Source organism: Lingula anatina, chromosome 2 (genome assembly GCF_051362555.1).
Source record: "Lingula anatina isolate TDL-2025a chromosome 2, LinAna3.0, whole genome shotgun sequence".
NCBI classification, from domain to species: Eukaryota; Metazoa; Brachiopoda; class Lingulata; order Lingulida; family Lingulidae; genus Lingula; species Lingula anatina.
In genome coordinates, this window is record NC_141768.1 from 11,725,840 (window position 1) to 11,738,473 (window position 12,634).

Sequence of the window (12,634 nt, forward strand, 5' to 3'; positions counted from 1 at the left end):
TATTAGATCTGACTCACATACCCTGCTTATTGATAAGCGTGCACGTACAAGGGTTTGAAAATGAAATAATGTCTAGGTTTATTGGCATTAAAAAAACATTTATAATCTATCATTTTATCATTCAAAATATAATGATGTATTTCATATATAAAAAGAGGTTGCCATATCATATGCGGTACAATAAAATAAAATTGACAAACAATTTTGACAACGTTTTGCAAGGGGATTTATGAAAAGGACTATATTAGAATTTCATGTAGTCGTTTAATAAAAAGATTTACTGCTATTTATTTATTTATTTTAACAAGGGCAGTGCGATTATTTTATAACTAAAAGCATGACGGAGTCACGGCTATTGATCTCTTTTCGACATCCTTTTGTCTCCGTGGAAGGAGACGCCGCCGCAGACAGTGGAGAGATGGAGTTGAATTATTGTTTCACTGCTCCACAAATTCCAGCTTTTTCATTAACGGCTCCCTTTTCATTCATCGCACATTGAAAACGCCTATACCCCTCCCCCCACCCCCACTCCTCCCTAGAGATTAACACAAGAGGAGATGCGGAAGTCTTATGTCAAACTCTGAGGTATCCCTGCCTAATTCTACACAAAAATGCCGGTCAAATTTCCATGTCTTCTTCTGACGTAGGTGTATTTCCCGCCGCAGATTGCCCGCTTTTTTGTGATAGTTGTTTGAGAAGGTCCACAAAATAGGAGTCGACTTCTGTCAACCTGTTCAGCAGAGTAGGAACGTAACTAACCAACCCCGCAAAAAGTCTCTTCTCAAGAATTGATAGTTTATAGGCTAACAAAACTGATAAGCGGGAAAAGTTATATTCAGGGCTTAGTTGTTCCTCGATTCCGCTTATCATGAGCTTCAGGGATCTAATAGACGCGACGTTCCACGGTTGACCAAACACCATCTCCATTTCTGCAATTTTTTCGTCTAGATCACGGACTGTTACACGTATTACACTCAACATGGTAAGAAACTCTTGGACTAGATCTGTGCGCACTTGTTTCCCGATGCTTTGACTAGTTTTCAGAAAATCATTGCACTTCTCCAATTGTGAGATGTTTTTAACGGGACCCAAGTCCCCAGATCTTATAAGTTGAAGTGTTAGCATGAATTCTTTGATGCATTTTTCAAATGTCCTGTATCGCTGCGATAGTGTTCGTACGTCCTCTTTTGTCTGTTTCTGAAATGCTTTCAAAGACGCCAGATACGCTCCTCGGCTACGGTGGTTAAGCTCTGCAATATAAATATATGATATCAGTTTTTGCAGTAAAAACTCTCTCTAATCAATTTCAACATCCCTTTTTACAATTCTATAATATTTTTGAACTGGATGTCTAGCGTTAATATGGCTGAGTGAAAACATGTCACCATCATCAACCCTGGCGACTTCGTCCTGAACGGAGGCGCCCTACCCTCTTGATTCACTTTTCACTTTATATTCACAGACCATTTATACATTTTAAAGGCTACATGTAACGTTCTAACATTACTCGTATACTGACATAATCAGTTCTCATCCGACTTGATAACAATATTAAGAGGCATCATATCCCAAAATAAATACTTACCCTGCGGTATCAATAGCTTGCTGACTGAATTTGGTGCGCTGAATGCCCGTCTCGGGGCCGGAGAGCCGTTCGGCGACGATTCCGAGGGACCCAGTCTTCCGGACAATAGCTCCTCTTTACAACGTACGATCTCTCTTTGTGGTATCGTTACTTTGACAGACAGATCACTTATTCCCATTCCCCTCAAAATCTTTTCAGTACAAAACACTTTTTGGCACGCTTCTCGTAGTTCTCCTTTATTGTACATGTCAAGGAGATGCAAAAGAGCGCGCAAGCTCTTGCAGACGAGAATAACAACAATGCTGCCTAAACGTAGCCGTTTGACGTAAATGTCTTTAAATTCCAATAAAGTAGTCAGGGCATTGATGTGATCTTGCGCATTTTTGACAACATTTGTGTAGTAATGAAGCATCATTTTTTGGAAGGTGTCTTGCTCTGTTTCCGATGTTTGATTTCTGTCGTCTGTTCCATCCTGGTCGGTTTCCATGGATTCCACACTTTGTGGCCGCATCTCAATATTGGATACTTCTATGGTTGCATGAACCTCGCCTGAGACAAAAAGGTAAGCTATTGTTATTGAATGAGGGCAAAAGCTTGGAAAATTCTAATAGTCAAAATTATTATTATTATTATTATTTTAGAAGTAGTAGTAGTATCACTAGTTTCCATCGAATGTGCATATTCACTTTATTATAAATGATCTACCTGCATTATGAGTTGATGAACTGACACCCACCTATTTCTCTATTATCTTTTCTTGGGGCAGTGTTTGCAGAGTCAGCCTCTCCCTGACTTGATTGAATTGTCTTTTCACTGGAGGTTCTTCGCAGGCCTCCTTGTTTTGGTTTGTGCAAAGTTTCTGAAACAGTTAAAGCAGAAAAGTAGCACAGTTTCTTAGTACATCTCTGTTATTTTAATATAATGTTTTTTAAACTCATCCCACCTTTCTGGCTTTGTCGTTTATGCTGTAAACAATACAGGTCGTAGACCCTATACCTTAATTTGTTCCTGAGGGTCGACAGTGTCATCGGAAAAGGCTTTGATAACATATTGATTTCAATATAATTATATATTTATTTTTAATTCTATATCGCTTCCCATTCAGTTGACAGCCTGACATCTCACTAATTTTTCTTACCTGAATTATTTCTCTTTCTGACTCCTGTTTTCTTTCTCGGCACAGAGGGCGGGGGCGGTTGACCTGTACTGCGGCGTCTGCCTCGAGACGCTCCAGTGCTGGGCCCTGCGACGGAATTCCGTCTCGATGGGCTAGACACACGTCCTCGGCGTACTACGAGGTGACTAATGGCGTCTGGAAAGATGTTTTGAAAATGATGATAAACCAAGAACGCTAACACAAGGTTTTAATCAAGAAAAAAAATCACGTAGCAATAACACATAACAAGAGTTTTAATAATTTTATAGTAATCAAGTGCACTGACAGTGGCGGATTTAGGAGGGGTGTTAGGGGGGGTCCTGACCCCCCCCCCCCCCCCCCCCCCATTTGATTTCTGAAAAAAAAAATCACACCAATGGTCCCCTTTTCAAATTAGAAAATTGACTAGCTGAATCATAGTTCTAAACCGTAAAAAATAGCACCGTTCGCCTCCTAAAATACCAAAATTTTTCGGGCCCCAACCCCACGTCGGGTCGGCTTTGAATCCGCGTAGCCCCCCCCTCCCCCCTTCAAATAATTCTGGATCCGCCCCTGACTGAGATGTGCAGTGCCCATGTATGGTAAGTAAGTTGTGACAGGATTAATACACAGTAACATTTTCCTTTTAGGAAAAGGAGTTTATTTTCAACCCTTTTCCAGGCAAGTTCTGTGATAGCATGTCGATGCTTTCGGCGGAACATGGTATTAAAGGTTGTTTGAATCTCTATAAATATTGGTCTGACAAAAACAGCTTACGGAGCATCTCATACAAAATGCAGGAACCTTCACATTATATACGTCAGCTGCAGAAGCCCACGCATTACATTGCAGGATTGTACACAGAATCTCACATATCAAATAGAATAACATTCAGATTCCGAAAAAGGCAAATAATTATCTGCTGGCAAGCTTAGTGTCTCGCAAAGGAAAAATCGAATAATTAACTCACCTTCGGCACGCTTTAATTCCAAATTTCTCAGAGCGTGTGAGAGTTTGTCTTTGGTGGCGTTTCTCCCCTGCTTCTCGTGCCACATACAAAGACACTGGTAGGACAGTTCAGAGAGACGCGCCATTGGGTGAACGTGTTCGATATCGAGAATATCTTCATCCGTCAGTCCAAGCTCACGAGATACATCCTTCCAATAGCGGACTATGTAAGGAGCTAGCGTTCGGAAAATCGCCCGTATATCTGAAACATCCAAAGTGAATGATATGATACGAGAGAAAAGACAAACGCCGTATATATTCACGTAAGTATAAGACCAATTTTCCTTACTCAAACATAATGGTGGCCTTAACACAAACACACACACACGTACGCACACATGCATGTAACGTAAAGCTTTTACAAAATTGTAAAATTACCATTATCAACTAGAATAGGTCTACAATATAACACAATGTCTTACAACGGGAGCATTTAGTTCAATTCAAAAGTACGAACGAATAACGCACGTCTTAAAGCTTACACCACTGAAATTATTCCGATAAGTTTTTTGGTAGTATTGAGGAAGACAAAACAATATAAGGGCGTATCATTGTTTAAAAAGCCTTTTGTATAGGATTTAAAGGTGCCGCACTTACGTTCTTGTGAAAGGGTAGAAATAAATCAGGTATAAGATATTTTCTATTGTTATATATAATAGACCAAGTAATCGCCTTCTATTGGCGTCAGAAACTGCGGCGTTTTGAATGTAAAAAGCCGATTAAATCTACCTCTTTACGTTGGGTATTGTTGCTTTGTAGCGTCAGTGTATCAGGATTTTAGTCAAAACAGGGATCCTATACTGGAGTGGATTTGATATTGAAAGGCCAACAAACTTTTACAACATCTACTGAAATAACACACGACAAATGCACATAATTGTATTGAAATAGTTATGTGGTACGGGGCCGCAACTACTCAAAGCGCGGTGAAAGGTTTTGTATCAGAACCGTATTGACGAATTACTGAAGCACAAAAGGGCAATAACTCGGGGGCATTGAAACTGTTAAATGGGTTTAGTTCGAATCAAATAGAACGATTAAAACACTTGGCGCAAATAAAGAAGAAAAGTACAACAATAACGGGGAGTGGAGTAAATGTTTCTCTGGGTGAATGTACACAAAACGAAAGGTTGTCGTTTGTCCTTAGAGAACTCCCACCGTCCAATGGCTCATTTTCTCAGTCTTTCACACTCCTTAAATGGATTTAGTTTAATTGCAATTAACATGATCAGGGCAACCTCCCGGGGCCAGGGGCATTATTGTACGGGTTTTGTCAACTTTATTAATTCTAAACTAGCTATAACTTCGAAGATAAATATCGCAGGTACACCCTGTGTAACCGCTCATATACTTTTTCCCTGTCAAATATCCCGGTGCTGAGGCAGGCGTTAAAACTAGTCTGGTCCTTGCTCATGTTGAAAAGAATGTATCCTACACCCTTGAAATATAGGCTTATTCTGTTCGCTGCTGTATCTTTTCGAGAGCAAACCGTGCAGCAACTGTTAATCATGGGCGAAAAATTCTCAATGGTAGGTCGAATTAAAATAAACATGGGGGATTAGTATCGTAATGTTAGAATAAACAAGTGATGGTGAAATTTCAAAATTGTGAGGCTCGATGTTACAGTCTGACACCTTCCCGTGCCTTGCTGGCCGTATATTATTGCGGTGTATTTAATTTTATACTTTGATGTTTACTTTTATGTTTAAAGATAACACAGGTGTCTAAATATGCGCGCAGAATTGAAGTCGTGTAGGGCTATTTGTTAAAGCGCCGGTTGAATATTGTCTTGAACTATTTTCGGTGTTTGTGAATATTAGTTATTAAAAGTACATTTGGATGGACAAGGGAGATTAAACTTTTAAAAAAGCACACCATTTAAAGAAGTGGTTATGAAGTGTATCTATCATAAACCAGTATCTATCAATGCCTGTTGATTAATTCAATAAACCTTATTACGTGAAGAGCAAAGAAACATATATTCTTGCTGAGATTACAACCTCTGTTCATCCAAGATTCTTGAAATAACTTATTTTCACATCTGCGGGTACAGTTTTGCCCACACCATTAGAGTTTTAGCCGAACAAAATATTAATCACTTACCGTCCACCTCCACCTGCACCTCCTTGGTCGCCATCTTAGGGTAGCCGGACCACATCACGTGACTCTTGTTAATTCCCTCTTTCACTCAGTTAGCGTCGGGTAGACCCGTGAAACCGATACCTCTTGAGTGAGATGGCATATTTGTTTTTAAGATTTGAATATAAAATTTATACATAAACGTTTTGTGCGCCATAAATCCTACGTTGATAACCGGTTACAGTCCAACAGAGGCACCTTAGTAGTAGGTTATGTTCAATTTCACAAATCAATAACAATCTGCTCTTTTCTTATAATAACCATAAACATAACAAGGTGGAATATATTGCCAGCATACCCAATACTAGCTTTTTACCTTTCTGCTGAAAACACTATTCCCACTCATGTTCAAGAATATTTGAAAAAAAGCGAGCAAAATGTCCAATTATGTATTTTGTCCGTTTTTGTCACGCTTACTATAACTCATTCTGTTATACCCATGAGTACTGGTAAGGTGGTGGAAAGCCTGTTGATCAGTCCCGGCAGCGGGAGGTTATTGATTACTTTATTGAACTTTACAGATTTGTTTGTGTAATGAATACCGATGCAGCCAGAAAGGAGCAGGGAATGTCAGAGGTTAATTAAGTTTTCATTGTTTGTATGAGAAGCGTGATCGCAACTAATAATTTGCCTTATCTTTAAATGTAGGTGTTTTGAAGTTGAAAAATAATTTATAACTAATAACATCTTCTAGTTGAAAGTGGATAGTCTTAAACAAAAGGGATTTTAAGCCTATTTATTGAAATACCATATTTAATTTGGTAAGCGTTGTTAATAGGTCTATTTTATTCAAGGAACTGGGGTAGATAGACAGGATATTTATTTTAACGTAAACAACGAGTAAAAAAATACAACTGTAAATATACCTAGTGTACATGTACGATCAAAAGAACAAAACTTATATTGCCACTTTTCACTGACGTTAGTGTATCTAGTATACCTAGATGCTTAGGCCTACCAAGTGCTTAAAGTTTCCATATTTCTTTCACAGTCATTCATTCATTCAGTGATGATTTTGATCTACATGATGACTTTCATTTATTCATTTAATTGTTTGTTCATTTTCATGTACAACTGAACTGCCTAATTTTCAATTTCCGTCATCTCCTTTTTTTAGGAAAAAATGACTGACATACTACTTCATTTCAAATCTTTTATCAGTTCCATTGTTCTAACATGTGTGTAGAATTTCTTCCCCTCCTGCCAAGGTTATTTTGTATTCAGGTAATTAATACCACGGCTCATCAATATATCCCGACATTTGATTGGCTAATAAATTTTAAAAATACGCATGCAATTCTTAAAAGATTTATGAACAAATTTCTGTTTCATATTGAGTTCTTTGCAATGCTTATCTATATATTTGTGTTAGTTTCCTCTGTTCGTAGTTGTCTAAATTACACATCTATTATTCACAGCAAGCATCATCGTGTGACAGCTGGAAAGCTCTCGTCACAGCGGTAAATCATAAAGTATTTGCGTATTTATAAGATTTAGATTTATGAAAAGGAGAAAAAAATTGAAAATCATTTCAGTGTCTTAGACCATACAAACAAAGTAGAATATAGATACAAAAGTTACGAAACCGAGCTTAATATATCCACGAAATAATTGTTTCTCGGAATCATAATTAAAAATGCCCGCGTACGGCCAAGTTTATGGTAATTTACTCAGTCGCAGCTTCACTCTGTATGATGGTCACACATTTATAAATTTCTGTTTAAATGTTTGCCTTCAGAAAAGGTAGAAGGATTGTGGTTTTAAATTTTGGAAAAGTATTTTTATACAGTGTCCGTTATATTTGGGTAGTACTGTGTAATCTTGGAGCAAGGTAAGTGATTTTTCATTAAGATGACGACCATTTCACAATGTCTTGTTCTGCTTCCTGTACAGTAATACTTACAGCAAGCGTCAACTATACATTTTTCATGAGTTGAATGTTGAACTGTTCGTGCAAATTGTCAACATTGGTAGCGGTTTTAGTTTTGTTGGCGAAATAATCTGCTTAGAAATTTAACTGCTGTTTTTGTTAACACGGCACAGTAAAAATTCTTCCAATTAAGAAGGATATTTGCAGATTTGGGTTGGTAACAATACAAAGGTAGGTTAAGGAACAACCGAACATCATAATTACGTGAATATATAGTCCTCAACTATGTTTTAGTTTTAAAAAATACTAAATACTGCGAGATTACGCACGGAAGACAATGCGGACCACCAATTATCCAGAGAAAATATTTCTGGAATACCTGCTTTGAATGAATGAATTAAGCAGGAGAGGAAGGAATATCGTGGTTGGCTTCGTTTCGCCAAATATTCAGTTCACCTCCTTGTCTTATAGTATAAAATAGGTCACCTGTATCCTGGATAAGAAACGTTATACATTTTAACATTGTGTGATGTTTTACAGTAAATAATCAGTACATGTATATATTTATTCTAGAGTCAGCAATCTGATGCCAGAGACAACCTTCAACTATGCTGGGCTTGAGAAACCCGCCAAGATGAAAATTATTTCATTGTGGACTTTGTTTTGTATTTTCCTGATTGCTGTTCTGACTATTCTGGTATCTTATGTGAATGTAGAGATACACGACGCAAGATCATCCTTAGGTAAATACAAAATCTATTTATGAAATAAAGACAGGTAAGACGTTTAATGTACATGATATATATTTTCATCCAAAAGGGTTTCGAAGAGCAAGATAGCTGTCGCTTTAACTTGGTGTTGGGGTTGATGTCAGAAAAGTGCATTTGATAAAAAACAATATCACTTGAAATACATTTTACCAAGACGGTAAAGAATGGACGTAAGATTTTGAAAACAGGACATCTTACTTCCCTTTATATTTCTGTAATTGTATTATGAATAAAAGATACTCATACTAAGTGATATAACATCGCAAAATCTTGTATCATTTTTAATAATTGATGTTAAGTAAGTTTTATATGTTGACAAACTCTTATTCCAATGATTCGTTCCAGCCGATGTCAAGCTTCAGAAACGTACGCGCCGGGCTCTACAAAATGATATTCTAAGACAGAAAGTTACAAATGATGTCACCAGAACCGCTTCCACGGCAGCAGGCATTTCTTCCACAACAAAAACGACAACAACACCAGGTCCAAAACCGGCCCCAACCACGGCGGTGCTGATTCTGACCTATCAACGCAGTGGTTCTTCTCTGATTGGGGAGCTCTTCAACCAGAACCCATCAGCTTTTTATCTGTTTGAGCCTCTCTGGGCCTTATACGAGAACAAGATAAACCCAACTTTCCCGAGTACTCTGCTGCTTGCAAATGGGAATAAAAGGTAAGCTCTAAGTTAACCTTTGAAAGCACTCGTCAGGTACCCTCTTATAAGAAAGACATAGTTATATGCTATCCATTTGAGTTTGCATGTTAATGCGGAAAAGTGTGTTAACCATATTGAAGCTCTTTAATTATTTCTCTTTATGACTTAAATATATAATGAACCAGCATCCCAAGCCTTCTGTATATACAGTGATAGTGTAGCTCTTTAACCAAGACAAACAAGATGGAGGATGTGTGCTACCTCTCTGTTTCTCAGTGGAAGTTTTTTGTCATTTTTTTTTCTTAAAAGTCACCGTAAATAAATGTAATACATGTACCTATGTCGTTTTAATGCTATTTTGATTGCAGACCAATGCCAGCAACTGAAGACTTTGGCTCGTTTTCTCAAGAACTGATCACCAACATGGCGAGATGCGACTTAGGGCAAGTCCCCATGGAGATATTAGCACCTTTTGGCGACGACGGACACTGGTTCTTTAGCGCCAATGGGAGACATAAGGCATTGGCAAAATATATAGACTGTATCAAAAAAGATAACGATGCGAAAAAGGACGCATTGTGCGTTCCTTTGGCCCAAGCCGTTTGCGATAATTCTACCATAAGAGCTATTAAGACCATTCGATTTCGAATGTGGATGCTGGAGCGAGTGCTTCTAGAAAATCCAGGTATGAAGGTTATTCATCTGTTCAGGGATCCCCGAGCATCCATTTTATCCAGGTTTACGTCTACCCAAGCCGGCTGCAAGTTAGAGTTTGAGGCCAGCGCAAGATGCTATGACATGTCCAAGGATCTGACTACCGGCGGACATCTTTTCAAAAAATACCCGGGGCGAATCATGCGAATTCTGTACGAGGACATGGCGGATTATCCTGTGGAAACAGCACAAAAGATACATACGTTTCTGGGAAAAGAGCTACCGAAAAATGTTCTAGATTGGGTTTTGGAAAACACAGCGGCTGGTGTAAATGACACGGAGTTGTTCGAGACCACCCGAGCTAACTCAAGCGAGACTGCGCATGCTTGGGAATTGAGTATCCCGACCGACATGGCTTTCAAGATAGACGAGATCTGTTATGATGTGATCGAAGAGCTAGGGTACGAAAAATTCCCAGACATTCTCAACCGTGTGAAGGACCGACGCACCAGTGAAACCGAAATGCTGATGGACGATATCAAACCTACCACCCCGAAACCACCATTTTCTCTAGACAGCGCTCGTTTAGAAATAGGCGCGCCAGGAGATCTGAATATCGCTCAGATCGAAAAGGTTTTGTTTGACGCTAAGGCCTTGATAAGTGACAGAAAAGCCACCTACTTGCACGACGAACAGACGACGGAACATCCATTTGAAGTTGAAGGAAATCATGAGAATCATCCAACCGACGACCACCATGGACATGACGTCACGGATGACCCTTCTTTATTTGGCGTGAACAACGCAGGGGATGGCCTGAACTGGAAAGATGGGCACCTCGGCAGTCCTGAGGGTATCGAAGGGTACGGGTCAGCAGAAGATAACTGGGAAGAAATGGACGACGAAATTAACACTGAAATCGACACCGATTTAGAGAAGATATACCCTCAGAAGGACGTAATCGATGATGATGATAAGCATTTGTTTAATAAACTCATGTCTGACTGGAACGAGGAAGAATTCTTAAAGGAGATCGATGATTGGGAAAATGGCCAACCGCTTGAAATGAACGTCCCGGACAGCCAGAAAGGTCTGGTTGATGGTGATTATGAAGATATTTTGATCAAGTTCAAGCAGAAATTGCGACGACTGTAGACTGGCTGTGGTGGGTGTTCTATCTTCTCTACTGCAATATATCTGACGTTACGAGCAATACTAATGCAATAAGTCGCCTTGTTTTGGGTGAAGGTTTTTGTTTGAATGCAAATCAAAATTATTGTTGCCTTTATCACTTAAAGACTACATCAGATATTTTGAAAATTTCAGGCAGGCCGTTTTCCTTTCGTTTTCATTGGAAACTGAGGGCATGGTAATTATTGATAGTTATAGCGCTTATTCTTTATTAGTCTTTTAGTAAGATCTTTATCAACATCATCACGTAAAAAAACACAGTTTTCTTTGTTATGTTTCTTATAAGAAGAACTGAATTCACGTTGATATTAGTCAAACAGGCTATTTCTCTTTAATTTCAACCTAATATGATAAGGCTTCGAAAATAAAAGTAGGCGATTCCTTAATATGATCATTATTGTTTTTTCCTTGACCAAGTTAATTAATGCCGACTATTTTAGATAACAAGAATTCTTCCCATCCTTTCATTAAATATAAATCGGTCATATTATTGTGTAAACGGCAGCTGGTAGGGGAGACTGGGGCTACTTGGATCCCGGGGTAAGTTGGACCCCATCAAGTCTCTTTAATAAAGTTACTTTAAGATGCTAAATTATTTCATTTGGACTCACTGCCGACGCTTTCTTAGCACTGTTGGATAAGGTCAGTTTACAAAATGATGTGATCAATTCTTTTCCCCCATAGTTACTTTGTCATAAATGGATGTGGGGCCAACTTAACCCGGGGTCCAACTAGCCCCGGTCTCCCCTATGGTAAAAGACAAAGGATGTAAGAAATAAAAATAAATACAGGGTTAGGTGACTGAATCACACTGTCTTAAAATAAAAATATTGTCTAAGTCCCAGGAAATTCTTTCGAGAAATAGATATGAAGCGATTACACGAATCCTATGACTCGAATCTCCTCTGCTTGAAAAATAAGTTCACACACACACACACACACACACACACACACACACAGAGAGAGAGAGAGAGAGAGAGAGAGAGGGAGAGTTTGACAAAACGACCAATATTGATGCTGTCCACTGCAATATGTCGCTGTAGTCAGATTAATATATAACGGCTGTTTTAAGGAGACGTAATGGACCTACTAATTTGAGATAACATTGATGTGGGGTCTTTTCCGTTGAACAACAATGCCTGCATTTGCTCTTCGTTGTTGAAGATTTTAAAGGAATAATGCAATATTCGCGTTACCTTGATGTACGTGAAAGGTTGAAGATATTACCGGTTATGATGTTACACCCAAGGGTAATAGTTATTCACCTACCGAAAGGACAACTCACTCTTTGAAGAAAAACCACTAAGCCCAGATTGCTTGACGGTTAAGTTACTTGGCAATGCATTCCTCTCATCTGTTTTATCGTCTAATGTCGAGCGCCAGCAGGAATACACTTCAGAGAATGACTTAACTACCCTCTTTTATCATACCATTAAATTACTCCCTACCAGCAAAAGCAGTACTCTGAGACTTGACGCGACACCCTCCATGTCGTCTGCGTAATGCTTTTCTCCTTTTCGAAAAAAAAAACTCGGCATTTATTTTTAGTTAAATCTGAACGAAAGAGTGTGACATTTGATAAATGTTGTTGGAGAGTCTTGGAGACTGTGGTGTTGCATGTATATTT

At 38.7% G+C, this 12,634-nt stretch overlaps 2 protein-coding genes across 4 annotated transcripts; one reads left to right on the forward strand and one right to left on the reverse strand.

Moving 5' to 3' along the window:
- Positions 1–61: 61 nt before the first annotated feature.
- LOC106176083 (uncharacterized) lies at positions 62–6,275 on the reverse strand. Its single transcript, XM_013558305.2, has 6 exons — positions 5,832–6,275; positions 3,691–3,930; positions 2,724–2,897; positions 2,322–2,444; positions 1,586–2,134; positions 62–1,250 (listed from the first exon to the last, which is right to left on the reverse strand). The coding sequence occupies exons 1-6, from the start codon at positions 5,884–5,886 to the stop codon at positions 619–621; spliced, it is 1,773 nt and encodes a 590-aa protein (XP_013413759.2). The 5' UTR covers positions 5,887–6,275; the 3' UTR covers positions 62–618.
- LOC106162844 (uncharacterized) lies at positions 3,823–11,393 on the forward strand. 3 transcript variants are annotated; one of them, XM_087004135.1, is made up of 4 exons: positions 3,823–3,991; positions 8,311–8,480; positions 8,853–9,180; positions 9,531–11,393. In XM_087004135.1, the coding sequence occupies exons 1-4, from the start codon at positions 3,954–3,956 to the stop codon at positions 10,969–10,971; spliced, it is 1,977 nt and encodes a 658-aa protein (XP_086860261.1). In that variant the 5' UTR covers positions 3,823–3,953; the 3' UTR covers positions 10,972–11,393. The 3 variants fall into 3 exon arrangements, with proteins under 3 accessions (XP_086860261.1, XP_086860260.1, XP_086860262.1); XM_087004134.1 differs by lacking the exon at positions 3,823–3,991 and adding an exon at positions 7,536–7,698; XM_087004136.1 differs by lacking the exon at positions 3,823–3,991 and adding an exon at positions 7,817–7,968.
- Positions 11,394–12,634: the final 1,241 nt, after the last annotated feature.

Excerpts from the sequence above, each read along its gene's own strand:
- LOC106176083 (XM_013558305.2), bottom strand. The coding sequence starts at position 5,886 with ATGTGGTCCGGCTACCCTAAGATGGCGACCAAGGAGGTGCAGGTGGAG. Across the intron at positions 2,898-3,690 it reads GGAATTAAAGCGTGCCGAAG|ACGCCATTAGTCACCTCGTA; the intron begins GTGAGTTAATTA and ends ACATCTTTCCAG. Across the intron at positions 1,251-1,585 it reads CAAGCTATTGATACCGCAGG|AGCTTAACCACCGTAGCCGA; the intron begins GTAAGTATTTAT and ends TTTATATTGCAG.
- LOC106162844 (XM_087004134.1), top strand. The coding sequence starts at position 7,592 with ATGTTTGCCTTCAGAAAAGGTAGAAGGATTGTGGTTTTAAATTTTGGA. Across the intron at positions 7,699-8,310 it reads CTGTGTAATCTTGGAGCAAG|AGTCAGCAATCTGATGCCAG; the intron begins GTAAGTGATTTT and ends TATTTATTCTAG. Across the intron at positions 8,481-8,852 it reads CGACGCAAGATCATCCTTAG|CCGATGTCAAGCTTCAGAAA; the intron begins GTAAATACAAAA and ends GATTCGTTCCAG.